The 24,507-nt window shown below is 49.3% G+C and overlaps 2 protein-coding genes across 2 annotated transcripts in view; both read right to left on the reverse strand.

Annotated features, from left to right (window-relative positions):
* Nucleotides 1–4,494, reverse strand: part of LOC112969260 (zinc finger protein 271-like) — a 5,705-nt gene extending 1,211 nt beyond the window's left edge. Inside the window, exons 1-2 of the mRNA XM_026072400.1 lie at nt 4,383–4,494; nt 4–1,804 (exon numbers count right to left, since the gene is read on the reverse strand). Of these exons, the coding sequence (XP_025928185.1) occupies nt 4–1,610 (1,607 nt within the window). The 5' untranslated portion in view covers nt 1,611–1,804; nt 4,383–4,494. The remainder of the gene's footprint in view (nt 1–3; nt 1,805–4,382) is intronic.
* A 12,589-nt stretch (nt 4,495–17,083) lies between these two features.
* Nucleotides 17,084–18,970, reverse strand: LOC112969358 (zinc finger protein 260-like). The gene has a single exon (XM_026072593.1). The coding sequence runs from the start codon at nt 18,968–18,970 to the stop codon at nt 17,084–17,086; it is 1,887 nt and encodes a 628-aa protein (XP_025928378.1).
* Nucleotides 18,971–24,507: the final 5,537 nt, after the last annotated feature.

Consider the following 24,507-nt stretch of genomic DNA (forward strand, 5'->3'; position numbering starts at 1 on the left):
CGCCCCTCGCCCTCACCGCCGGCCTCGTCCCGGCCCCGCTCGTGGACGCGGCGGTGCTTGGCCAGGGCGACCTTCTGGCGGAAACCCTTGCCGCAGGTGGCGCAGGGGAAGGGGCGCTCACCGGTGTGGACGCGGCGGTGGACGGCGAGGCGGGACTTGTCGCCGAAGCGCTTGCCGCAGTCGCCGCAGGGGTAGGGCCGCTCGCCGGTGTGGACGCGCTGGTGGGCGACCAGCTGGGCGCGCTGGGCGAAGCGCTTGGCGCACTGCCCGCACCCGTAGGGCTTCTCGCCGGTGTGGACGCGCTGGTGCTTCGCCAGCTCTCCCCGCCGGGCAAAGCCCTTGCCGCAGGACCCGCAGCGGTGGTGGTGGCCCCGGCCCTCGGCGTGGGCCCGCTGGTGGTTGGCCAGGTTGCCTTTCTTGGCGAAGGTCTTGCCGCACTGCCCGCAGGCGTGGGCCGCCCCGAGGGGCTTGCYGCCCCCGCCGGCGGCTCCCGGCCCCCGCTCGTGCACGCGTCGGTGGGCCGTGAGCCCGACCTTCTGGCTGAAGCGCTTCCCGCAGGCGGCGCAGGTGTGGGGGGCCTGGCGGGGATGGCGGCCCTGGCGGTGCCGCAGCATCTCCCCCTTGCTGCCGAAGCGGTCCCCGCAGGCCCCGCAGACGTGGGCCGCGGGCCGCTCGTGGGTCCGCTGGTGGCGGGCGAGGTGGATCTTCTGGCGGAAGCGCCTGCCGCACGTGGCACAGGCGTAGGGCTCCTCCCCGGTGTGGATCCTCTGGTGGGTCACCAGCACCGACTTCTTCTTGAACTCCTTCCCGCAGGCACCGCAGCGGAAGATCTTCTCCCCTGCCGGCGTGGATTCGGCCACGAYGACCCTGGCGGCATCCCGCCGGGCTCCCTCGGTGCTGTGGACCCGCTGGTGCTTGATGAGGGTGATCTTCTGCCGGAAGCCGCGGCTGCACACCCCGCACTTGAAGGGGCGGTCACCTGTGTGGATTCGGTGGTGGGCCACCAGCCGTGACTTGTCCACAAAGCTCTTCTGGCAGCTGCTGCACTGGTAGGGCTTCTCGCCCGTGTGGATCCGGCAGTGCACGATGAGCTGCGACTTCTGGGTGAAGCTCTTCCCACAGTCCAGACACTTGTACGGCCGCTCCCCCGTGTGGATCCTCTGGTGCTCCTTGAGCTGCGATTTGGTGATGAACCTCTTGCCACATTCGGTGCAGGGGAACGGCCTCTCRCCCGTGTGAGTACGGAGGTGCTTGGTAAGGTCCACCTTCATCTTGAAGCTCTTTTTGCACTCACTGCAGGCGTGGGGCTTCTCCTTCCTCTCGGGATCCCTCTGAGCACTCTGATCTCTATGGCCTTCCCCCTTGGCCTCCTCTCTGGCTCCGATGGCCTCTAGGTCCTGCAGCTCCCCGACTGGGTCAGTGTTTCCCTCCTTCTCATACCCTTCAGCCTCCATCTCCTCCTTGTGGGACTTTTGGTGGGCTGCCAGGACAACCTTGTGGTTAAAACTGTCCCCACAGATCGTACAAGCATACAGCTTCTCCTGGGGCTGGCCGAGATGATCATCTACCTCCAAGAGCTCCAGAGTCATCGTGGCCGGCTGCTCCATCATGCCACTCCTCAGAGGCTGTGGCCCAGGTGGTGTTCGTTAGGAGACGACTCACTGAGGGTATTTCTGGCCATTGCTTCCAGCTTTCCCTGCCTGCCAGGGCTCCTTGGAGCTGGTGACTGTGGGGAAGYGCCAGTGCTAGTTTTCATTACTCTCCTTCAGATGAAAGTCCATGTTTCCTTTCATGAGGCCTGAACCTGAAAAGAGAGCAAGGCAGAGGCTATTGTCAAGGCCAACAGGAAAAGAAAAATCAAGCCACGCATGTGGTAAGGTGTCATGAGAAGAAGAAAATTATAAATAAAATTATAAATAAAAGCCTAGACAAACTTGGTTAATTATAGTAAAACTAAAGGACAAGAGACTGTAAAATCTAATAAGGAATAGAGGGAGATTGTTGGAATTGCCTGGCACAGGCTGGAGTTTCTCGGCATCTCCAAGTCCTCATTACAAGAAATTGGTGTTTTGGCAGCTGTTCCTGCTGCGCTGAGCTCTGAACAGGACATGACACTGCTTTAGCACTCCTCATTTTCTGCAAAGGGGTGGTAAAGGCTGAGGATCATATCCAGCAGTCACTGACACACGATCACCAGCATTCCTAGAGGTAAATACAGCTCTGCTAGGGTCACCTCCAGACCCATCTCCAGAGCGGACGGGAGGCAGTGCCGCACTGCTGTCTAACAGCCCGTGCCCAGGATACACCAGCATGTCCCTGGGAGTGTGCAGAGCCAAGCAGTGAGCCAGGATGACACCAGCAGCCCAGGGGTGAGATGGAGCCAGACATGTCCCTCGCTGAGACCAGCCGCTAAGATCAGCTACGCCTCCTTTGGTGTGCAGGCAGAGAAGGGGCCTCCCACAGCTCCGTAAGGGGAAATTTTGGGGACAAGCAAATAGCTGCTTGTCTCTGGGACCCATCACGTCATGCTCCACGGCTCTCAGGCAGCAACGAAATCTCACAGCTGTGAAACCAAACGACCCAAGTATGATCTGAGGCTCATCTGGCTGTGCCTCTCTCTCGGGGTTTACATCCCTTCGTGTGTGTCTATGCATTTCTTGAGAGATTTTGTGCCCTGTCCAAACAGGCTGGACTCCACTCAGGTCTCTGCACTATGTTGCCATCTTGCTGATTAGCTCCTCTCTTGGCCCCTCTCAATCACTCTGCAGAGGGGGGTCTCGTCCTCTGTCCTTTGCACAGAGGCAAAGGGGAAATAAACCACTCGGTGGTGTCACATCTGCCTCAGCAAGGGGACAGTGACATCTGGGTCACAGCTGCAGCCAGACCAGCCAGAGGGAGAAGCGAAACTCACACCGACATCCTCACTTCCCAGTGCAACACAGGGGCAGACCCCAGAACGTGTGCAAGGCTGCTGGGACTGGAAACTGGGAGGATGCTTGAAGGGACAGAGACCTCCTATTGGCATCTGGGAGGACAGCAAGGAGCCAACTCCTTCTCCCCCTTCTCCTCGCCATGTAGTGGCTTGCCAAAAGTCCAGTTTTGCCCTAGTGCAGGCTTCAATCTATCAGTGAGCTTTTGTGCCTGATCCACGAAGGACACAACAAYGCCACCAGCATTAGTGACTCACCCTTGTGAAAAGCCCAGGGCACTAACACTTGAGCTGGAGAACGGCCTCATTTGCCATAGGTTTTCCTCTTAGGTGAACCAAAGAGGGGAACATGGGGATCCCGGCACTTAYGACCCCAGGAACTCACTTGGGGGCAGCTCTTGAGAAGGTGGTCCTTGCTGGTGGCCTGGACCAGCCGGTCTCTGGGCCAAAATCCTGGCCTCCCCCTACTCCTGAGCACCCTGAAGGGACAAGAGGTCCTGAGAAGCGCCTGCTCTATCCCTCGGCTGGTCAAAGAGGGCCCTGATCTGGCTACCCTGCCTGGCTGCCAGGGCATTTGCAACACCTCTAGCAACTTGCCAGGCACCCCAGGGCTGCGCTCCCAGCRCTGCCTGGCTAAATAATGGCTGCAGTGCGCGTTGTTCCCTCAGGGACCTTCAATTAGACTGAGAAATGGAAGCTGCTTTCCTTTCTGTGAAGACAGGAATCCCCAGATACTTTTCTGAGCCCAGAGATGGCCCCAGGCAAGCTTCTCTCCCAGCTGTTTTGCGCGCTTGACTGGTTTTCCTTTCTGCCCCAGAGGTGGCTGCATTTCAGGCAAGCAGCCTGAATGTCATTTGTGAAACACACTGATGTGAGCACCCGTTCTCAGCACCCCAGCTGTTGCTCCGCTGCCTTTCACCAGGAATAACCCCCACACACATGCGCATGCACACACACACACACGCATGCATGCACACGCATAATTAACTCATTCCTGCCTGTGCCTCCATCACTCCTGCAGACACTTGCCGGGCAGGACAGATGTCCCAGAAGCATTGTTTTTAGGGCAGTTTTTCAAGGATGAACACCCCTTTCTGTGCTTGCACTGCTGTTCCTATTCCCTGCATTTAACAAAGCCTAATTTAGTGCCAGTGCTTTGTGCTTCTGTGCCAAGCAGAGTCAGCTATACCTCTAACTTTGCAGGTCACCTCCAGCCAGGGGAGTGAGCAAAATCTATCAGGCAGGATTCAGCCTGAGAAAGACAAGCAAGGAGATTTATCCAGCCAGGAAAGTTTGCTCCCCCAAAGCCAACTTTTGCAAACACTCCTGGTTTCACAACAGTGACCCAAACTTCCAGCCATTTCCTGCAGGACACATGCAAATGCCATGGAGAAGTTCAGCCCTGCGCCTCCCCATGCTGKCCACGGACATCCCAGCTCAGCCACGTACTGACCTGTCTCCCATCTCCCTCAGCAATCGCAGCTCTGAAACTGTCCAAGTGTCACTGGCCAAATTTTCTTATTTCTACCCACTTTGAGCTCATCTTCTTCCACTTACTTCTCTTATGTCCGCTTGGTGCTGACTCACAGGAAGTCTGTGTCAGTGATGTAAAAACAACCGGGGGAGGAGAGACAGAGAAARAGAAGCTGGGTCAGGGAGGGAAGGGGCTTAGGAGTGGGAAAAAGCAGCCTGAAAAAACCTCCCGGGCATCGGTGCAAGGATCCCCCACCAACGTTACATCCCTGCAGTTACCTCTGCTCGGCTGCCYGGCTCCGGTCCTCACGCACGCTGCCTGGGCTGCAGGCTCCTGGGAGCTGTAGTCCTGTGTAGGGATGCTGCTCACCCTTTCGCTTCGGAGATCGCCTTATTCTGGTGGCCGCGTGCCGTTTTAGGGAAATGCGGTGCTCACGCTGCAGTGGGCTGGAAATAGCTTTTGATTTACATTAGTTCTCTTTTTTTATTACTATTTTTAGGTGGCTGCTTTGCATGAGAAGTCCCCACTGAAAGGGTATCTCTGAGCCCTCAGTGCGTGTCCTTTCACCCTCTGTTTGTGCCAACACCATTAGAGTTGTGTGAGCGGGGGAAACAATCATACCCACTTCTTCTACAGTCCTTTCTGTGYGTGGATTTCAAAGCACTTGCAAATGAGAAATGAAGTGAGACGACTTGAAAGGGGACATTTGGTGAGGTGGTGGCAGAGCCCATGTCTGCACCCTCTGCTAGACACACTGAAAGGGTCTCCAGGCAGTTAGTCCAAGGAAATTGTTTCCTCAAAGTGGCTGTGAATCGTAYTGAGAGTGCCCAATTCTTGGAGGTTTGGACTGCTTGTTGTGGGACATTTTGTAGCAGTTAGCAGGCTGGTTAGATTGGGTCCTGGTTATGACCAGGAACACTGATGCCTGCAGAAGCCCACAATAAATGTTTGCCCCTGACAATCTGGGTCATGTAGCAGGTCCCAGAGCATTTGGTGGCTGCTGGGCATTTCTAATCTGGGGCAATGGAAAACCAAAGCATGTTCCTGGGCACAGGAGCATGAGCGCCTCAACTCTTGGTCATTACCTGACACATTTAGCCTGAGATGATGTCTGGACCTGGCTGGGTCTGAGGATGARTCCCCATGTGCAGGCTGGATGAGGCCACCTGCACTGAGTTTAGCATATGGATGCAAGCCAGGCCAGTGCCCTCAGGGCCAGAGAACTGTCCTTGCTTTGTTTGATTTACTCATATGGACACAGCCAAGTGGCTTGGCTGTTTGTCACTAGAAAGCACCTCAGGTAGCAGAGTTAAAGTGTTTTGGGGGACATGCTTTCAGAATTAGGACTTCTTTTTTAAAATAAATATGTTTTTTAATGGAAAATTACTGTAAAAAAAAGGAGTTCACCATGTGTTGGTGGTTGCATGTTTTGTGTTCTTCGTGTTTTCTGATTTTGAGTATGCACTCTCAGAAGTCACTTAGAAACCAAACTGACATCTTCTGATGTTATTCGGATGAAATGAGTCCACAAATGTTTCAAAGCATGACATGGGGAATCAGAAGGGAAAGATGAGGGTGTGCGTCTGATACAGGTTGAATGTGGGATTTTATGTGATCCAAAGTTTTCCTCAGTTTCCCCATCTCTAAAATTGGCCTAAAATGCCATAAATTTCTTATTTCTGGCCTTTACAGTGACTTAATATCCTCAGAAAGAAAAAGTTATCATTGTCCCCTTTTTGAAAATGTGGRAAAAACAGCTCTAGTTTTTCTCAACTCTTTAGGTAGGAAATTGGGTCCTCTTGATCACCCTACATCATATTCCTGGCTCACAGCTGACTTTGTGAGTGACCATGAATATGAATAACATAGTCTCTTTGTTTCTATTCTTCCAGGTACAAAACAGAGAGGATAGACAAAAAGCAGGGCAAAGTAACATTTTTTTTTTTTTTAATTAAGGAAGTAAGGTGAAATGGGCCAATTAAACTACTTGGCTAGTCAAAAGGGAAGCCTCAGGCAAAGGAGAACCAGAAGTCTCTGATGTCTGTGGTCTAATGCCTTGGCCAGCAAATCACCTCTCTTGTCCACAGGAGTGTGATATCCAGTCACTTAGCTGACAAGTTTTCCTGGCAAGGACCAGTTTTGGAGACATCATCTCTTCATGCTGCTGTTGTGCTAGTTTAGCAGGTAGGTGCCTTCGAGAGGTGGGGTCCTGCTCCCTGCCAACTCCTGCCACCATCTGTGCACGCACTCCCTTGAATGGGACTAAGAAACTGTGGTAGCAGGATGAGTCATTTAGCTGGATGACTTGGTGGAAAGCACCCTAAAAAAAAAAAAAAAAAAAAATCCTTTAAGAGCTTTTCCATCTGAATCTTCTTTTCCATCTCTCCCGCCTCAGACTCTTAAGATCTGCTCTCATTTCTTTTGCTGTATATGACACCAGACCATTTTTGCTTGCTGGCATGGTGGGGAGCAGAGGCAGAGAAAAGCAGTAATAACCCAAGCCAGAGCAAGATGCTTTTATAAGAACAGCAGCTTTGCCTRCCTTCATGCAGCTTTTCTGTAAGTCCAGATGTGCAGGCCACTGACAGTCAAAACAGGGACAGATGTTTGAGTTAKTGGTGGGTATAAACTGCTCCCTGTATCAAAGCACAGATTTTTTTGCTTAATCAAGTCTAAATAACCAGGGGTGGATCAGAGCTTTTTATAGWCTTCTGGGCTCCCAGACTAGTGGCTTAAATCAGATCCAAGAAAACCCCAGGGTTTTCAGAGTTTTTTTTCTGGATACAGTCAAGTTTCTAATGCTTTTTACCAAGCAAATGTTACGGATGGTCTGGGCCAGGTAAAGACATCCTAGGATGGGATAGGATGGAAGAGCAAAGGAAGAGTTAAGGGCTACCTACCACACAACTGGGCAGCAAGGACACAGCTACATTGCTGGAGGGACACAAGGGCTGGGGACACTGCATCTGGCTTTGATCTGGGAACAGCTTTCTTCCAGACYGTCAACTTTGTCACTGGAAATAAGGTACAGATCAAGATGCCCTTGTTTTTTATTACAAGCGCAAGAAAAAAAAAATATAACAGTAAAAATACAGATGGGCCTGACTGATTCTGCTGGATCCTGGGCAAGGGTAGGAATTTTTTGTTACTCTTGGTCAGTGCAAATGGCTTCTATCTGTGCTCAATACTGTGCAGGACTTGGTGGCCAGYCTGGTCCCTGCTCTACATGGCAAGGGGTTACTCAGTCTGCCTGGTCACCTGGGATTTGCCCAAAAATGCAGAGAGAAAGGCATGTCTGGAGGGTCAGTCACTCTTTCATTTCAGAAGTGCCCCATGGTGGTGCTTGTCTCCACCCATGGACTAGAAGAGGCCCAGAGGTTATGATGCWCCAAGCTGGAGAGCCAAGGCTGAGCCTTTGGGTCCTCCTCTGGTCCATGGAGAGGGATGTGTTTCTCCAGAAGCTGATTCGGAGTTAAAACCTTAGTGAGATGCTCTGGATCACTTCTCAAAGAACTTTTTCTCTCTCTTTTGGCAGCAGATGGAAGAGGGGAATTTAGGAAATCTGGAAGCATGGTTCAAGATCTGAAGGGAGGCAGGGTAAACACCCACCATTGTACTGGTTTTTACCACTCTGAGACTGTGGCTGCCAATGGGGACCTTGTGTGGCCTGTATGTCTGTGTTCACCATGGCCACCCACACAGTGACCATGGAGAGGAGAAGGCACGGTCTTTGGCAAAGATGAGCAGCCTGGGCCAACATTTAGGGCAGGTTTTTAGCCCACTCTTATAAAGKGACGTGCACCACCTGGTACACCACGACAAAGGCCTCATAAGGCCCATCCTTGGCATGGATCTCCCTGACCCAGGGACAGTGAGCCCTCAGCCTTGCTGTCATCTTCCTTGCAAGAGATGTCTTTGGCCTCCCCTTGGTCCTGTTGTGTCTCTCTGGGTGCTGGGGCCTCTGGTGGGCTGTGCTCCTCCAGTTGTGTCTCCTTCCACTCTTGTGGATGCCTCTGGACCTTCCTTGCTGGGCCATGAGGCTATTCTTCTTCAAGAAGCAATTCCAACATGTATCACACTAGTGTGCTTGGGTGTCTTCAGAACTTGGTAGAGGGTAGCTTCTCACCACACTCAGGTTTTTCTCGTCTCCTTCATGCCTGCCCCACTGGCTTTGGTAGTGGAGTGTCCTTCATATGCTCTCCTCCTTCTTCTTTCCACATGGGGTGTACTGACATGGGTGGATGTCTGGAGGATTTGGAGGCTACATGGCCATGTTCTTGGCTTCTGGCTTTTCTCAGGAGAGCAGGCTGATATGTAGAGCTGGGTGMTTTGTTGCCAAAGAATGAGTTGCTACCCATGTTTCCAGACAGCATTTATTTATTTTTGTCTTTATTCAGCTTCACAGAGATTTAATTAGTGGGGAGGCTGCTCTCACTTCCCCTTCCTCATTTCAATTCCTGGTGTGGTTTTCATTTTTAGCATTCTCTTCATGATGCTTCTACTTTTTTCAAACCACCACACTGTAACTTGCTGGTCAAGGCTTGAAATAGAATTGGACCTCAGTGCCGAAGCTGGAGAAAAAGCATATTCAGAGCTGTCTTTTTTGGAGGAAGTTCTGGAACTGACCTAGCTAGAATGAAGAGTAGGAACTGGACCTTGCTGTGGAAAGTGTCAAACAGCTAGGCATCAGGACTCTTGGGTTCAGCTCTGAACTCTGGCATCAAGTTATCATGTGGCTTCCAGAGGGTCATATATCCTCTCTGTCCCTGTCTCTGCTTCATTTTGCTTAAAAGTCACAATACTTTYGCCAATTTAAAAGCTTTTTTTTGGGAGGGGGGGCACTGAGGGGTGAGAGGGAGAGAGTGCTTGTGTTACTGCCTCCTTCAGTTCTGACCTCTCCTCTGGTCACAGCCAACCATGGGAATGCAGCATTCCTGGTCGTATCCACTATCCTTTCTCTTGCTGTTGCACTCTCAGGAACATGCACATTAGTATTTCCATTCAAAACACTTATCAACCTTATTAATTCATCTGTTTAAATTCAGCACTTAGGAAATCTCAAGAGTCCTTTATTTCAAGTAGACCTGTATGAATATGTGGTCGTGTTTGATCTACTGTCCAAACCAAGAGTTTTTTCCAGGTAAACTTTAAAAAACATTTTTTTCTACTTCTTTCCCTGGAAAACAAACAAAAAGCCTAAAAAACTCTTTTCAAAATCTTTTACTTTCRCCTCAGAATGAAGCATTTTGTTTTAGGATAGGTTTGACTCCTTCTAATGCAAAGATTAACCAAAAAAATCTCCTCCAAACCTAGAAAATTTGATGCTTGCATTCATTTTTAAAGTAAAAAGATTTAAAAACTTTAGAAAGAATTTTGCTGGCTTTACAATTATTTGTCCTCTTTTCCCCCTTTCCTGTTAGCTGGAAGAATTCATGAATTTGTAATGACGTGAAACAGAACTTTCAGAGCACCATTCGCTTAGAAAGCAATGGATGAGCCTCTGTGGGTCTCTCATGGAATAGGAGTTCCCCCTCTCCTGTTCCGCTGGGCTTTAATAGAGTCAAGCTACAGGGAACATTTATAGATGGGAGTGATTTGTACCATAAACCACTTTATGGACAGGAGGGAAGTCCCAGAGAGATCATCTGTGCCCCAGTTGTGCCTCTAAGATATTGCTCCCCGCAGTTACGGACACTGATCTATGACCTGTTTTCCCATCTTTCGCATTATACCCAAAAGGTTGTTTTGTGTGTATGGGGAGCGACTTGATTTTGGGTGGTCCATCCAAGGAAATTCATCACAAGCTCTTTGACTTCTGATGACACTTCAGTACTTAGTGGAGAACAGAAGCAGGCATACAAGTGGCTGTTTAGAGGGTTTTGCAGTTTAAGATCAGCTTCACTTAAATGAATTGAAGTATAAAATGAATTAAATTTTAGAAGAAAAAGCAACAAAACCAAACAGTGCTGATTCACTGCTCAGATCCCCTGAGCTGGAGAGAAGGGGGAGTGCTTACTGCTTACTGGGACTGATCACAGCCCCAGACACGGCAAGTGATGAAGCAGGTCCAGAGTCCAACCAGGGACCAGTTGCAAGCAAAACCAGTTGCAAGCAAAAGAAGTCATGGTCAATGACAGGGCTGGAAACAAGACTGCAACGTATGTACAAGGAGTTCATCCAGGAAACAAGCTACCTAGAGCATAGATCCAGGATCCATCCAGGAGGCAGAGGCTGGAGACCAGCACATCTACAGCATAGCTCAGGCCAGGGTTGAACTGAAATGGGCCCCCAGGGTCCATGGACAGTGTGTGCGTGGGGGGGCCCAAGTGAGGCTGGTCAGGGCCATTAAGGCCTCTGAATGGCCTCAGGGCTGTGATAGTCAGCCCAGAAAAACAGCAGCTGCATAAGACCAGCCCTCAGCCTCTCCTTTACACTGGAGATGGAGATGCTTCAACAAGAGGAGCAAGAACCCAGGAAGAAGCAACATTTCCTCATGCACAAGTTCATACCTTTCTCACTTCCCCTCCCCACCGCTCCATGCTTAGAGCTTGTCTTGAAACATGAGAGTTCATACCCTTTCCAATGATTATTTTTAAGTCTCCAGACCATAAATGAACACTCTTGTCTGCAGTTTTCCAGTCTTCCTCACTCTCTTTGAACCTCCTGGCTTGCGTGTAGCTGGCTGGAGACTCTTCCTGACTGTCCCAGTTCTAGAGGGAGCGTTCACGGGCTTCCCTAGCCACCCCAAGGCAGCTCACCTGGGACGCAAGCACTGTGGTGGGACAGTCCAAGCTGTCACTTTGCTGATCAAAGCCAGCAGGAGAAGAACACAGCTTGCATCTGGTCTTGTCCTCTTCAGCCTCTCTGCAGGCAGCAGCTGCAACACATACAAAGGAGATGTCTGAAGCTCCAGCTCCACAGTTATTAGATACTACTGCTGTACACCAGCTGAAATGAACTGTCACTCATGGATCAGGTCTACTGATGGAGGGGATACTTTAAGACCAGTCACTAGTTGGGCCTTAAAGGAGGAAACCCCTAGAGTGCGTGTGAATAGCAGTGACGGCTTACCACGACTCTGCAGAGAGCAAATAGTTACCAGCTACATTACCCAGCATAGGACTCCATTATCAGTAACTTCAGGCTACATTAAATTAATTTAATACAAATAGGCTAAGCTGTGAGTAAATGAGATTTAATCCAGCTCTAACACATTCTAACAGGGGAGGTCAGGTTCTCATGCTGTTTCTTGAGTTCAGTGTCATTCCTGCATGTTGTTAGAGCTGATGCTCAATGAATTTCTGCTATTCAGTCAGAAGCTTTACAGTCACCCCTTACTTCACATTTCCTCCTCCTCTCTGCAGTCTTCAAGCTATCTCAGGCTAGTTAATGTTATAATTAAATTATACTAAATGCAACTAACACATTCTTTGTTACACATACTTTTTCACTTCTTTGCCTGACCACTCTGATGGAGCAGTTTTGGGGCCTGCAACACTAACTAAATAACAGTGTGTTCCATTGACCATTCAAAGTGGACTGCAATTCATTTGTGCAGCAAAAGACTCTTAGCAAAAGACTCTGTCTGCAGTCCTAAGCCAACACATTGAGAGGTGATTAGGAAAACTGTCATTCAAGGCTGCTTAGCTTGTAGTTTACAAAGATCAACATTTGGCTTCTTCTCTTGAGTCAAAGTCCATTTCCCCCTAAACCAAGCTCAGATCAATGCTGTTCCCAGCTTTACTGCATGGACTGGTTTTCTGCTTTGCAGACATGTCCAAAGGAGAGTGCATTTCAGCACAGGTACAATGGTGGTTATTCTTGCATGACTTCAAAACACTGTTACTCCCCAGCAGAAGATGCCCTCTGTGCTCAGATCCCCTGGGTTCACTCTTTTGTTACTCAGAGGACAACAGATATGCAGAAATGGGAACAGTTTGTATCTTATAAGAGAAAAACTCCACTTGCAAAACATCTTATCTTTTTTTTTTCAGATGATGGAAATGAGAAAACCTGTGACTTGACAGGGAAGGAACTCCAGATCTCTTGCTTCCTACTTCTGCCTTCAGTTTGCTGACTCCAGCCTGCTCTGCTGACTTGGAGGAAGTTGTTGTCTTTGAAACAGCAGCTCCCCAGGGAAGAGGCCAGACAGAAGCGAAAGAGACAGAAATCAGCTTGGGGCAGAAAAAGGAGCAAGCAGCAGGTCTCTGCAGTGCCCCCCTTGGAGTGGTAGTCCTTTTACAAAGGGTAGCAATGGGTTGAAATTGTCTCCTGTTTGATTAGTGTAGAAAAACAGGACATCACTTTCCACATCACCCAGCCCCATCTCAGGGGCCACTATTCTTTGCTATTTCCAGGCTAACACTGGAAAGATCATAAATCTTTCTAGGACCTGTTTCAGAAAACACATAGGTGGAACTAGTCAGGAGCATATTGTACATGTTCCTTCAATGAAGATCTCTCACATTTGCTTTGTTCCAGCACGTGAAACCCCTTTTGAGGCAGGGGACTGTGGTCAGGAGGTGGAAGCAGTGGCTAGGCCTTGCCTACGTGGCAGTTCAGCTTGATCACCCATCTCTCACCTGGACCCTTGTTGGTGGTACCCGTAGCACCACACCGCTCCTGAGTGGAATGAGAGGTGGCTAAGGTGGTGGTAGGAGGTAAATACTCATTCCCCATGGAAGCTGCTAGCTGAAAGTGAGCAAACAAAGGGGCTGTGGGAGTATGTGATGCTGTGTGTCCTGTTGCTGGCTCTTACCTCACCCAGTTTTCACCCTGGTCTTTTCCTGTGCTTCATTCCCCATCTGTGGGGACACCAAGCTCCCTGCAGCCTGGGATTCTCCAATAAGTTCTCATGGGAACCGTCATGTTCTCAAAGGGCAAGTAAACATCCCAGGGCACTTATGTCCAAGTAGATGTTTGCTCTGGCCCCAAGCTCCCTGTCATTCCCACCAYACCATAACATGCTGAGCACCAATCAGCTCCATCCTTCCCATCACCAGCACAAAATACAGACTCTTGCACAAGAGCTCCATAACACAGGCTGTCTCCATCTCGCCTTCAGACAGGCCATCCTGAATGCTTGAACCAGAAATGATGTTAAGATGACATACAGAGATAGTCAATGACTCAAAGATGATCCAAAAAGTCCCACAGCCAAATTCCTCCTGAAATCCACAGAAACAATATGCATGGCTAGAAGTAGGACAGCAATAGGATAACAAGGCCTACCTGACCCACTGTGCAACACTGGAAAGCTTCTTTTTAAAAGTCATCAGAGCTTGAAACTCTCTCCATTAACACCACTTTTTCTTTGATTTAACTCTACTGGCTTCAGCCTGACCACACTACATTTGCTGTAGAGATCTGAAGGCAAAATCAGACCTTTTGGGCATCATTTTCACTTGCTGACCGAAGCTTCTCAGAGAATGCTTACAGATGTGGTGTTCTGTATATCCATGCAGTGGAGAATAAGGCAATGATTTAGATTATCATCGGGGAGCCATTTTAATGGGTTTAGAGAGAAGAGGATGAAGGTTATTTTGCTACRAGGGAGTGTGAGGATTTGGCATTGTTCAATTCCCATAAAATACATCTTGCCTCAGGGAGCTGAGTCATGACCATCATGAGCAGACACTGGCTTTGGCAGCCTGAWCTGCCTGCGAGTCATGTCTTTGGAGGGGGTCCTTGAGGAAGCCACAGTGTGACATCCCACTGCCTGGATGATCGTGGCAGTACCCAAGGGATGATGTTAATAGAAAGACCCTCTTTCCACTTCCAGCACTGTGCTCCCATGGGTGGGACACTGAGGGTGGAATTCAGCTTGCAGAGGGACACCTCCATTTAAGGTCTCAGTTCAATTTCCTACACCATGGTGTCAAGTGTCATTTGAGATACCCTAAGGTGTCCGGCCTGGCCTCCAGTTGCTCATCCAGGAAGGTCAAGGTCTCCCATAAGGCCTGTGTCGATATCTGCCAGCCTTGTGCAGATGCCTTAGGGCACTTTGCGTGGTACCTATGTGTGGGCCACTGAATGGATCCCCATGGTCTATATGTGGGAGTCAGCTCCTAGCAAAGTCAGTGGAGAGCTGGTCAATACAGTCAGCAAAGCTGGGAGGGCTCTTCACCAACCAYGTGCATCTGGTTGGTGCATCTGGTATGCATCTCATTCTGACATTTTTCATCATCTGTTGCATTCTGGGTAGAAATTAGTGAGGTTCTCTCAGTGATAACTGATGAAAGGAAAAAAAATAGAAAAGAGACTTTGCTTTTGTTCTTCCTTTATTGAGGACATATTACTATCAGCCCTGATTTTCTCCAGAAGCTGGGATACCCACACAGACCATAGTCAATGGTGCAACATCCAATGACGTCCAGGAAAGCKACTGACATCAACTCACTGTCCTGTCTATGTGAAAGGAAACAATAATACAACTGGCAAACCTCCTATACCATTGCCTCTTGCTGGTAAAAATCCCAATGACACTAAACTAGGYTAATGCAAAGGAAACAAATCCCTTCCATCTAGTGATTACATTCCCCCCACTGAAGAGCTCTGTTGTACCTCTGCCCCTCAGCAAGCCCAACAGAGGTTGTTTTGCTCTGTTGGCTGGGCTCAGCCATATTTTTCCAGAGGAACACAGTTTACCAACCTTGCAGTGAAGCACCTAACCACCATACTGCCTAGACCCATTCTTCTAATCCCTTGGAGTTCCCCTACCACATCCTAAAGATGTTGTTTTCCCTTGTATGTCTGCCTTCTCCTCCCCAGAAATGAGTCTCTGCCTGGCCAGAGGGATTTGACAGAGGGTTTGATATCAGTCARTTTGGCTAAGGTTCATAGGTRAGGGTTTGGATATACAATGGACAGAGGTAGRCTCCTTCAGAGGCTGAGTCAGAGCRTGCTTTGACATTTGAAATCACCTCCTGGGGCTGCCTGCTRCATACTGACTATTTTGAAAGCCAAGGGAGCCTAAACACCAAAATTACTGTGCTTTTTGGCTTTGGCAGTTGTACTCAGTTTTAGGCTTGAGTCATTACAACAAAACAGCTCAACACAATTGTGCCCAAGCTGTTGGTAAAGGCAAAGCTCAAGTATGATTTGTCCTGTTCCCTCCCTTCCCTTTGTGCTTCAGTTTCCCCATCTGGAGAGGAAACTGGCTTGCTCCAGAGAAGGCAGCGCAAAAAAACAGCAGTTTGGGTCTGAAGTGTCACAGCAGGTAGCTGCCCAAAGTCATGCTGCATGACTTTCAGATGCCTCCAAGAAGATGCCGTYTGCAACGTGCCCTGGGAGAAGTAGGTAGTTTGTGCCTTGGGGGATAGGGATGGGGTTTCCTTTCCTGTCAAGAACCAGAGTGACTCTACCAGAGAGGTAAAGCCGCTGTTTCACCATGGAATGTTTCACCCCTTGCATCTGGGACCCTACCTATTACAGAAACATGCTGAACCCTAATATGCGTCTTCGCTCTGCCAGTGTCCTGATGGTTACGTAGCAATGGTGCAGAGAAATCTTTGGGAGTGACTCAGGGGATCCTGGACTCCCTCCATAGCTCTACATCCCCAGGGACTTTCAAGATATAAAGATCCCTCTTACCAGGGAACACTCAAACAAAATCATTAGCAACGAGCAATAAAGACCACTGAACTGTCCATGCTTTTAAGAAGCTGCACGGTCCCCTTCACACCAGGAAGAGAATGGGAAAACATCCCAGCAGGGAAACAGTTTCCAGTCTTCTAGTCCATAAAGTCTAAAGCCCTTTTCATCTATTTCTGTTGGTTGCTTTGAATTCCATAAATAATGCCCAATAAAGTCCAAATCCTACTAAGAGCTTCACAGTAAAAGGCAATTAAAGCAGGYTGTTAAGAATCAGCACCAATGTTAACTTGTTACGCCAAGCTGGTGAGGTGAATGATGACTCTGGGACTTGTGGTGGCAAAGGCAGTCCCTGAAACATCAGAGATGTAAAAACACTTGATACTAAGAAAAGCAATTCTCATTTGCACCCAGGCAGTAGGGCTGTGTGGGTACAAGGCAGAACACAATCTGCTGGCTTCTTGGMTAGCTTTGGAAAACAGTCACTCATTTTGCATAACTTACTTTTAGGGACTTGACTTAAGCCAGTCTGCGAGCCTGGTCTGGGGCATCCAAGGCTTAGAATCCTGGTTGCACTGGCTGGCAGCTATATCTCCCAAATCTGTATCACCAGGATGACTAGCAATTCAGGTCCATCAGCCTAGTGGGATCAAGGTGTGAATCAAAGCTACAGGAGGGGGAAGAAGAGAACAGACTCTTACTCTAAACCCTTGCCTAGATGGGATAGGTTCTCTTCAACTTTCTCAGAAACACTGTGATATAATCAAAATAAATACTTCCCAGGCCTCTTGGCTACATTTTGCCCACACAAGACAATTTTGGTAACCACACCTTCTGAATGCTTTAGAGAGACAGACATCCTGTTACCCGGTTCCCTCCATCTTCAAGTGCTTTGCTGTGAACCAGAGATACCCTGAGGCTGGTCCTCAGAAAACAGCGGCAGAGTACTGGTTTCCAGCAGTGCTCTGCCCCCTCTACCTYGCTCAGGTTAAATCCCACCAGAGGTTCTGCACACATAAGGCCAGCAGAGTTTGTTCCCATCCCCCTTTTCAAAAGGACTTTCCCCCAGGTGCGGGGACTAGGACRGATCAACTCTTGTCTTCGCTCTTCACAGGGACCAGCACTCTTTGCTCATTGTGGTGGGGACTGCTACTGCTCCTTGTGGCCTCTCCCCATTTCATGTGTGGGACAGTTCCTTCCCGTATATGGATTTTCTGATGCCTTCTCAGGTACTTCTTCAGCCGATAGCGTTTCCCACACACCCCGCACTTGTAGGCCCCACCTCGGGAGTGGAGCAGCTGGTGTTTAATAAGGTGCCGTTTCTGGGGGAAGCATTTCCCACACTTGGTGCATTTGCAAGGTCCCATACGAATGTGGATTGTTTGGTGCCGGAAGAGATTGGCCTTCTGGTTGAAGGTCTTCTCGCACTCAGGGCACTGGTAGGGCTCCTCCTTGGTATGGATCCTCTGATGCCGAACCAGATTCGATCGCTGGGTGAAGCTCTTCCCRCACTCAGTGCATTTAAAYGGCTCACTCATGTGGACTCTCTGGTGCCGGATCAGTTTCCGGTTCATGCGGAAGCTCTCCCCRCACTCACTGCACTTGTACGGCCCCTCACTTGTGTGGATCTTCYGGTGTCTGGTCAGGTTTGATTTCTGATTGAAACTCTTCCCGCACTCAGGACAGGGGAATATCCGTTCACCTTTGGGAACTCCCTTTGCTGAGGGATCTTTTTTGGACTTGGATTTCTCTTGGTTCTCCAGCAGCTGTTCTTTGGTGGGCTGATGGCATTTCTTCTGCTTCCTCTTTGGGCTCTGGCTTTCCTGGTGCTTGGCCTTCACATCAGCTTCCTCTTTAATTTGGATCTTCTGAATGGCACTGAGGTTTGTCTTCTGCCCATAATGGATCCCATACTCAGTGCTTTCCTGTGGTTCTTCCTTCACCTGGAGCACTCGGTTGCCAACTGTGGGGACTTCCCCTTCATGCTGYACATCAGCATCTCCGTCCTTTTTAACCTGGCTTCCACATAAAGTCATCAATGAGATCTTTGGATCAAAGAGCTTTCCATAGCCCAGGTTTTCTGGTGGCTCTTCTTTGATACAAAGTTTTTGGCAGGCTATTGCAGTAATGTTTACTTCACCTTCAATGGCTGGTTCTGGTTCTTCCTTCATCCGGATTTTCCAAGGAGGGCTCTTTGGATCAGATAGGCTTCTAGGTATACTACACCCCTGAGCTCCATCTCCATCACAGGACATGTTTTCCAACACATTCTCCTCCAACGTGAAGGCCAAGCCAGGCTCTTCTTTAATCTGGATGATCCGGAGAGGCATGCCATTGATGTGTCCCTCAAGCAGCTTTTGCTTAGCATGGTTCCTCTGGTGGACATTGAAATACCGCTTGGTGCTCAAACTCTTCCCACACTCATTACAAATGAAGGGTCCTCCACGGAGGTGTATCTTCTGGTGGGCCAGCAGCGTGGCACTTTGCCCAAAGCACCTGCTGCAATCAGGGCATTTGAAGGGCTTCTCTCGCTTATGGATCTCCTTGTGTGCAGTGAGTGTCCCCTTCTTCACAAAGCTCTTCCCACACTCGGTGCAGGCGAATGGTCTCTTCTCTGTGTGGGTCCGCATGTGGATGTTGAAGTATATCTTCGTGCTCAGACTCTTCCCACAGTGGGCACAAAGGTAGGGCCCACCCTTGGTGTGTGTCTTCTGGTGGGCAGCCAGGCATATCTCCAGGCGGAAGCAGCGCCCACATTCCCCACAGCAGAAGGGCCTCTCTCCTGTGTGGATGCTCTGGTGGGTCATGAGGTGGCCCCGGGTCGTGAAACGCCTCCCACACTCCCTGCAAGTGAAGAGCTCCTCCGCTGTGTGGATCTTCTGGTGTCTCTTCAGGTTTCCCTTCTTGCTGAAGGATTTACCACATTCCAGACATGAGTGTGTCTTCAACACCATGCGCTTAACCAAGTCCTTCATGACAGCAGTGCCCTGGGCCTAGCAGTGTGTAATAGCGCTGCCAAACAGCTGGCAGGTATGAAAAAGCCACAGTGTTATGGGGATGGACTGTCTGGGAAGATATAAAACCCATCAGCACTCACGCATCAAAGTGTACTTTAATGGATGCACTTTGCTCCCCATAGGGAAAGGGTGGTGCTGCTGTACTCCACGAGTGTCTGGTCTTCCTCATTTCTCAGTCACCTTTTATCTCAGCTGCAGGCATGTTTATAACTCCATCTCCTGCTTTCTCTAACCTCCCGGAGAGGTTTCCCAGGCATTCGTTGGAAACTTGAATTGCTGGACTGCAAAAAACAAAGAGCAAATTAAGGCACTATTTCTCCTCCACCAACATCATGCACTGTGTGAACACAATAAGTGGCACCCTGGCTGCTACGTGGGAGACTGAACCTGAGACTTTTGAAGCCACAGGCTAAGCTGGACTCCAACAGAGAGAGCTGGAACAAACTAATTTCCCCTGGCTACGGGGAGAATCTGTAATGTACTCAGACCTGCAATGACCCTGAGGTTTTGGCTGTACTATTGCTCCTCTAGTAACTTACCTTCAGCATAACTCTGTGCTTTTACAGACCTTCTACTGAGAAGATTTATAAATTAACAAGCTAATTAGTTAATGCACTTTGCAGTAACTGTTGCAACCAGTCCCATTTCTGAAAAGTGACTGTGGAACAGACAGAATTCTCCAAACCTAGAAGAAAAACAAACTTGGCACCCCTTGCAAAACTGGGGTGTGCTGCTTTGTGCTGTCAGACCTCCTTGCACAGGGAAGGGCATGTCAGTGCTGTCCTCATTTTGCAGCTGGAGAACTGAGGCATGGGAAGCTTAAGTGACTTTATCCTGGTCACAGGAGGTTGAATCATAGTCTGGGACCCATATTTTCCATTAGAAAAGCATTGTGTCACATTAAACGTGAGCTGCACAAACACCATCTCCTATCAAGACTGTGAATTCTGCTAAGGAAGGAGCCTGAAAGACTGAGAGGAGAAAGATCTGGATGTCCAAGGTGCCTATCAACACAGGATATACGCAGCTGGGGAGGCTGTCATGGCTGAAGAGGCTGCTGCCAAAATCACCAGTTATGGGACAAGCTGTCAGCAAGGGCAGGGGTTGCTAGTGAGATCTGTCACTGGGGGTCTGGGCTGTGGGGGACAACGTGGCTGAGAAGTTGAGTCCCTGGGAAGCCTGTTGCCAAGGTATAGAGGGCTGGGAAGAGGGGGATGTGCCTGGCTCAGGGCAGAGAGACGTGGTTCTTTATGGGATAGGTGATTTGGAAACCTGTAAAGAAGAAGCTGTATAACTATCTAAATAATGCTGTGAGTCTGCAGCAATACACTCCTCAGATAACAAGGGTCAGAGTGGAAAAAGAAGATACAGACAGGGAACGATATTTTGGACTCGGTCCTACCACTTGCGTTCTCCCTTCAGCTAACCCGTCTCGATTCCCACAGAAGTCAGTAAGAGCCATAATCGAAGTACAGTGGTGCTTCTGTCCCAGCTGAATTCACCACATTGTTACAGAAAAAAACACAGAGAAAAAAAATCTACCTGCAAAGCTTTACTGAGTCAGGAAAGATGAAGCACACGTTCTTGGAGCGGGATCTGGGTCTAGTGCTTGCTAGCAGAGGGGAGACCCTGTGGAGCATCGAGACCACCTCCCAAGGGGCAGATAGCTGGCACCAGCAATGGGTTTTAATCCAACAGACAAAGACTCAACATCAGCCAGGCTCGAAAGAAAAGTTCAAAAGAGTATTTTCACTGAGGAAGGTAATTAACCCTCTGAGCAGGCTGCAGAGGTAGCCTCCCTACCACCAAGGATCCTTCTGCCAAGTCTGGCTGCTTTTCCGAGCAGCGCACTCGGACGCAGTCGCAGGTGGGCAGGCTGGTGACAGGCTCGCTGCGAATGTGTCATGGCCTGTCCCTGCACGCTGGATGCTCTGACCCACCCCTTAAATGAAACAGTTGCTGGCCAGCAAATTCACAGCAGCACTTCAATTGCCTCTGAGTTTTGGCAAAAGGAGCAAATTTCTGAATTCAGATCATTGCGAAAGAAGAAATTCCTGCCTACTTYCTTCCTTTATTTTTTAGCATCCAGATCCTACAGATTCAAATCCTGCCTTTACTTCCAACTCTGCAGTCCCCCAGACTCAGGGTTTGAATCAAGGGCAGAGTCAGACCTCAGGGAGTTGCTTCTTCTTTATTTCAGCTACCTGGACAAACAGACAAGAGGTTGGCTGAAAGCATCTTACCTGAGCGAGCCATTAATCTCTGGCAGGCATTTCTCTCCTCCTGGGGAGTCAGCGGCACTACAGCGTTTGCGACTTGGCTGCAAGTTGTGTTGTAGCGGCAGCTGAGCTGACCTAAAGGAAGTCTGTGGCCAGTGCAGTGAGAGCTACCGGAGGAAGGGTGAAGCTAAGCAAAGACAAAGAGCAAAGGCTGAACGAGCAGGGGGAGGATAGAGAAGATGCTCTTGATTCGCACCACCGAGATGGATTTTCACGCGGCCGCGATGGTGTCAGCGGGCTCGCAGGGAGGGTGAGGAAGAGAAATTCTCCCCGATGTGTCTTTCTTCTGCACCGCTACATTTGTGGGAAGCTGGAAGGGTCCCAGGTTCGCACTGCCTTATGGGAATTGTAGTTCTCCTGAGAAGTCTTGGTCCCTGATCCTGCCCTTGCTGCTCCGGATGCCAGTGGGACAGGATCAGGTCATTTCTGTCTGGTCCCTACTGAGAGCATTGGCTTTTTGCTGCAGGAAGGAAAAAAGCCTGCAGTGCTGCAATCACCCTTCTTTCCTCCTGGGCTGTGCGTGTCTGGGACTCACTTTGGGAAGCATCACCAATGGGAAGGTGCATGTCAGGGAATATAGGAGTATTTCTGTGTCCATAACAGCCTGAAATCCCCCTGGGGGGAGGTGGCAGCCAAGACTGCTGCTTAGGTAGTGAAAAAGAAGCTCTTTTAATGATCAGTGAAAGTACAAAGGGATTGTGCAGATTTTACAAGGGTGGACACTGAGGCATGTGGTCTGAATTTGGTGAAGTGATGAGCACCACCTGGGAGAGGCTGAACCTCAGCAGGACTTCACAGAAAGTGGTCAGACTTTCCTGAATCTGAATCTGCAGAATGATGCATAGAAATCCACCAGGAAGGTCTGCTCCAGGCTATTTCTCTAGTAGGGTTTTAGGAACATGTACATGAGGGAAAGCTGCTCCAGCATGATGGTTACCTGGGGCACAGGCTGTCCCGCATCTCTGGGATTGGACTTATTGTCCAGTCACTCAGTCAGTCCCGCATCAGCCACCACCTCCAAGCCTGTCATAAATGTGGCCCAAGGATAAACACATGCTATTTTCCCTCTCCTTCATTCAAGGAAACTGAGACAGGAGGTGGTGAGGAGCCTGGACAGGGAAGTTCAAGGTTACAAGGCCCCTGGAGTTCAGAACTGGTCTGCACACTGCAAGTACCTTGTTTAAAGTCTGCCTGATATATTTTCTGTCCCAGTAGTATGGTACAGTGGCACCACTATAAAGGTGCTCCTGCGTGCCAGCTTGTATCCCATTCCAGTGGAGGAAGAAGCCATATGAATCTAATCAACATACCAGTAACTACGCAGCAGGCACCACACAAACCTCACCAAGTTTGCCTTACTGAAGGTCTTCTGTTCTGATGCACGAAACAGTGCCACAACAGGTCCTGTGACAAAGGAGAGACCATGGTGGTAGGCCAGCTGTTTCTCTCCACTGACCATGAAGGAGCTGTGTATGCTGGAGGTCTGCATTTACCCAGGTGAGTCCCCCCACAGTTTACACTCTCCTTTGAACAGACCAGATCTGCCTGCTGCCTCTGAAGCTCATGCAAAGGCCTGAAGTTCAGAGCTTGTTGGAAAAGAGGAGACCAAACATGCTATGGTGCAAGACCCAGATTCTGCTCAAACTGTCAAAAACGGACTCAGGAAGCCTCACACTCATTCTCAAAAGAGTTTCATAGCCAGGGTTGTTGGGACAGGGTTAGAATAACTGCCATGTCCAAAACTGTTTCCTCCTAAGCCCAGTTTGGAAATGGTGGGTACCCAAGAAAGGGACTCTTCAGTGTCCACAAGAGTTCAGGAAAGGGAGGTGAAATGCTTCTCACTTTTGTCGGACCAGCCAGAAGCAACTGATGGTCTCCACAAACGTCAGCAGCAGGGAAGTACACCCCAAGAGACAGCTCCACATGGACCAAGAGCAGACCAGACCAGAGGGCTGTCCTCTCTGACCTCTGCTAAGAGGGTCCTTCCAAGTGAGGTCCGAGGTTGGCAGTAGGACTGGAAGGGACCATAGGGAGTTATGCCCCAAGGGCAGGATCAGCTGGACTTAACCCATGGCTCACAGCTGTTAGCAGGGCTGGCTGCAAACCCTCACTCTCTAACCCTGAATCCAGTGTGCAGGGCAATGCAAAAATGAGATGTCCATCTAGGGAAGGGGAGATATTTGGGCATTTCCCTCTGCCTTTGCTAGCTCATTTTTCAAGTTGACTTGGCAATGAAGTTCCGGTTCCTGAGGTAATTAGGCAGCAGTCTCAGATGAAACTGCTCTGCTGCCATTACTCACTGCCTATCCTGGGTTCCCAGTGGTTCCCTGGCCGCAAAGTCTTGACAGCCCATTTGATTAACAAGCAACCTGAAAAAACAGGGCCAGACCCTCAGCACTACATAACACCTTTACTTCTTTGGGGCAATCAAACTGTGAGTTGCCTGTAGTAACTTAGGCATTGGCTTGTAGTCTGGCAGGGAGGTGACATAATGAAACATTGGCCCAGCATCCAACGGTTTGCAGCCCAGGGACTTTTTGGCCCTGGTATTAACTATCCATGAATCGTCTTCCATAAAACTGTCGAGTCTCTCTTTGAACCCATAAAATCTTTAATATCCACAGTGAGGCATTCCATAGCTTAATTAAACATCAATAAAGCACTCCTTTTTGCATCTGTTTTGAAGTTGATAACTGCTATCTTTACTTGATGCCCCATGATTTTTGTAGCTGAGTGTAAAGGCGTGAACCAGAATCTCCATTTTCCTTAGCCAGAAGCTCGTTTAAAATTGGCAGCAACAAGCTGAGCCTCCAGGCCAATTCCACATACCCCTGCACAGTGYTGTCCACGAGCCAGGCCACCTATTCCTCTGGCCCTTACGAGTGTCCTGTGACACTGCCTCCCAGTCTGAAAGGAGTCTGTGCACATTTGGAAAGTGAAGCTGGCTTGGTGATGGCTGTTCAGTCAGCCGCAGTGACTCCGACACTGTAACGTACCACTAGATGCCAGTGAAAGCTCTTAACAGCCTGCTCTCACTTAGAAAACCAGACAGTTTTGACAATTTGTTGTGTTTTATTATATTTCTTAGAAGTTAATTCTTCACTTTTGATCTAACAAAAAGCCTGCTTGCATCTGGGAATTTGGGTAGTATGTATAAATATACGTGTGAACGTGTTGGTGTGCATCATTTCTTTCTGTTTCTCTATGTATATATGC

This window comes from Apteryx rowi, unplaced genomic scaffold (genome assembly GCF_003343035.1).
Source record: "Apteryx rowi isolate R43461 unplaced genomic scaffold, aptRow1 scaffold_109, whole genome shotgun sequence".
Taxonomy (NCBI): domain Eukaryota; kingdom Metazoa; phylum Chordata; class Aves; order Apterygiformes; family Apterygidae; genus Apteryx; species Apteryx rowi.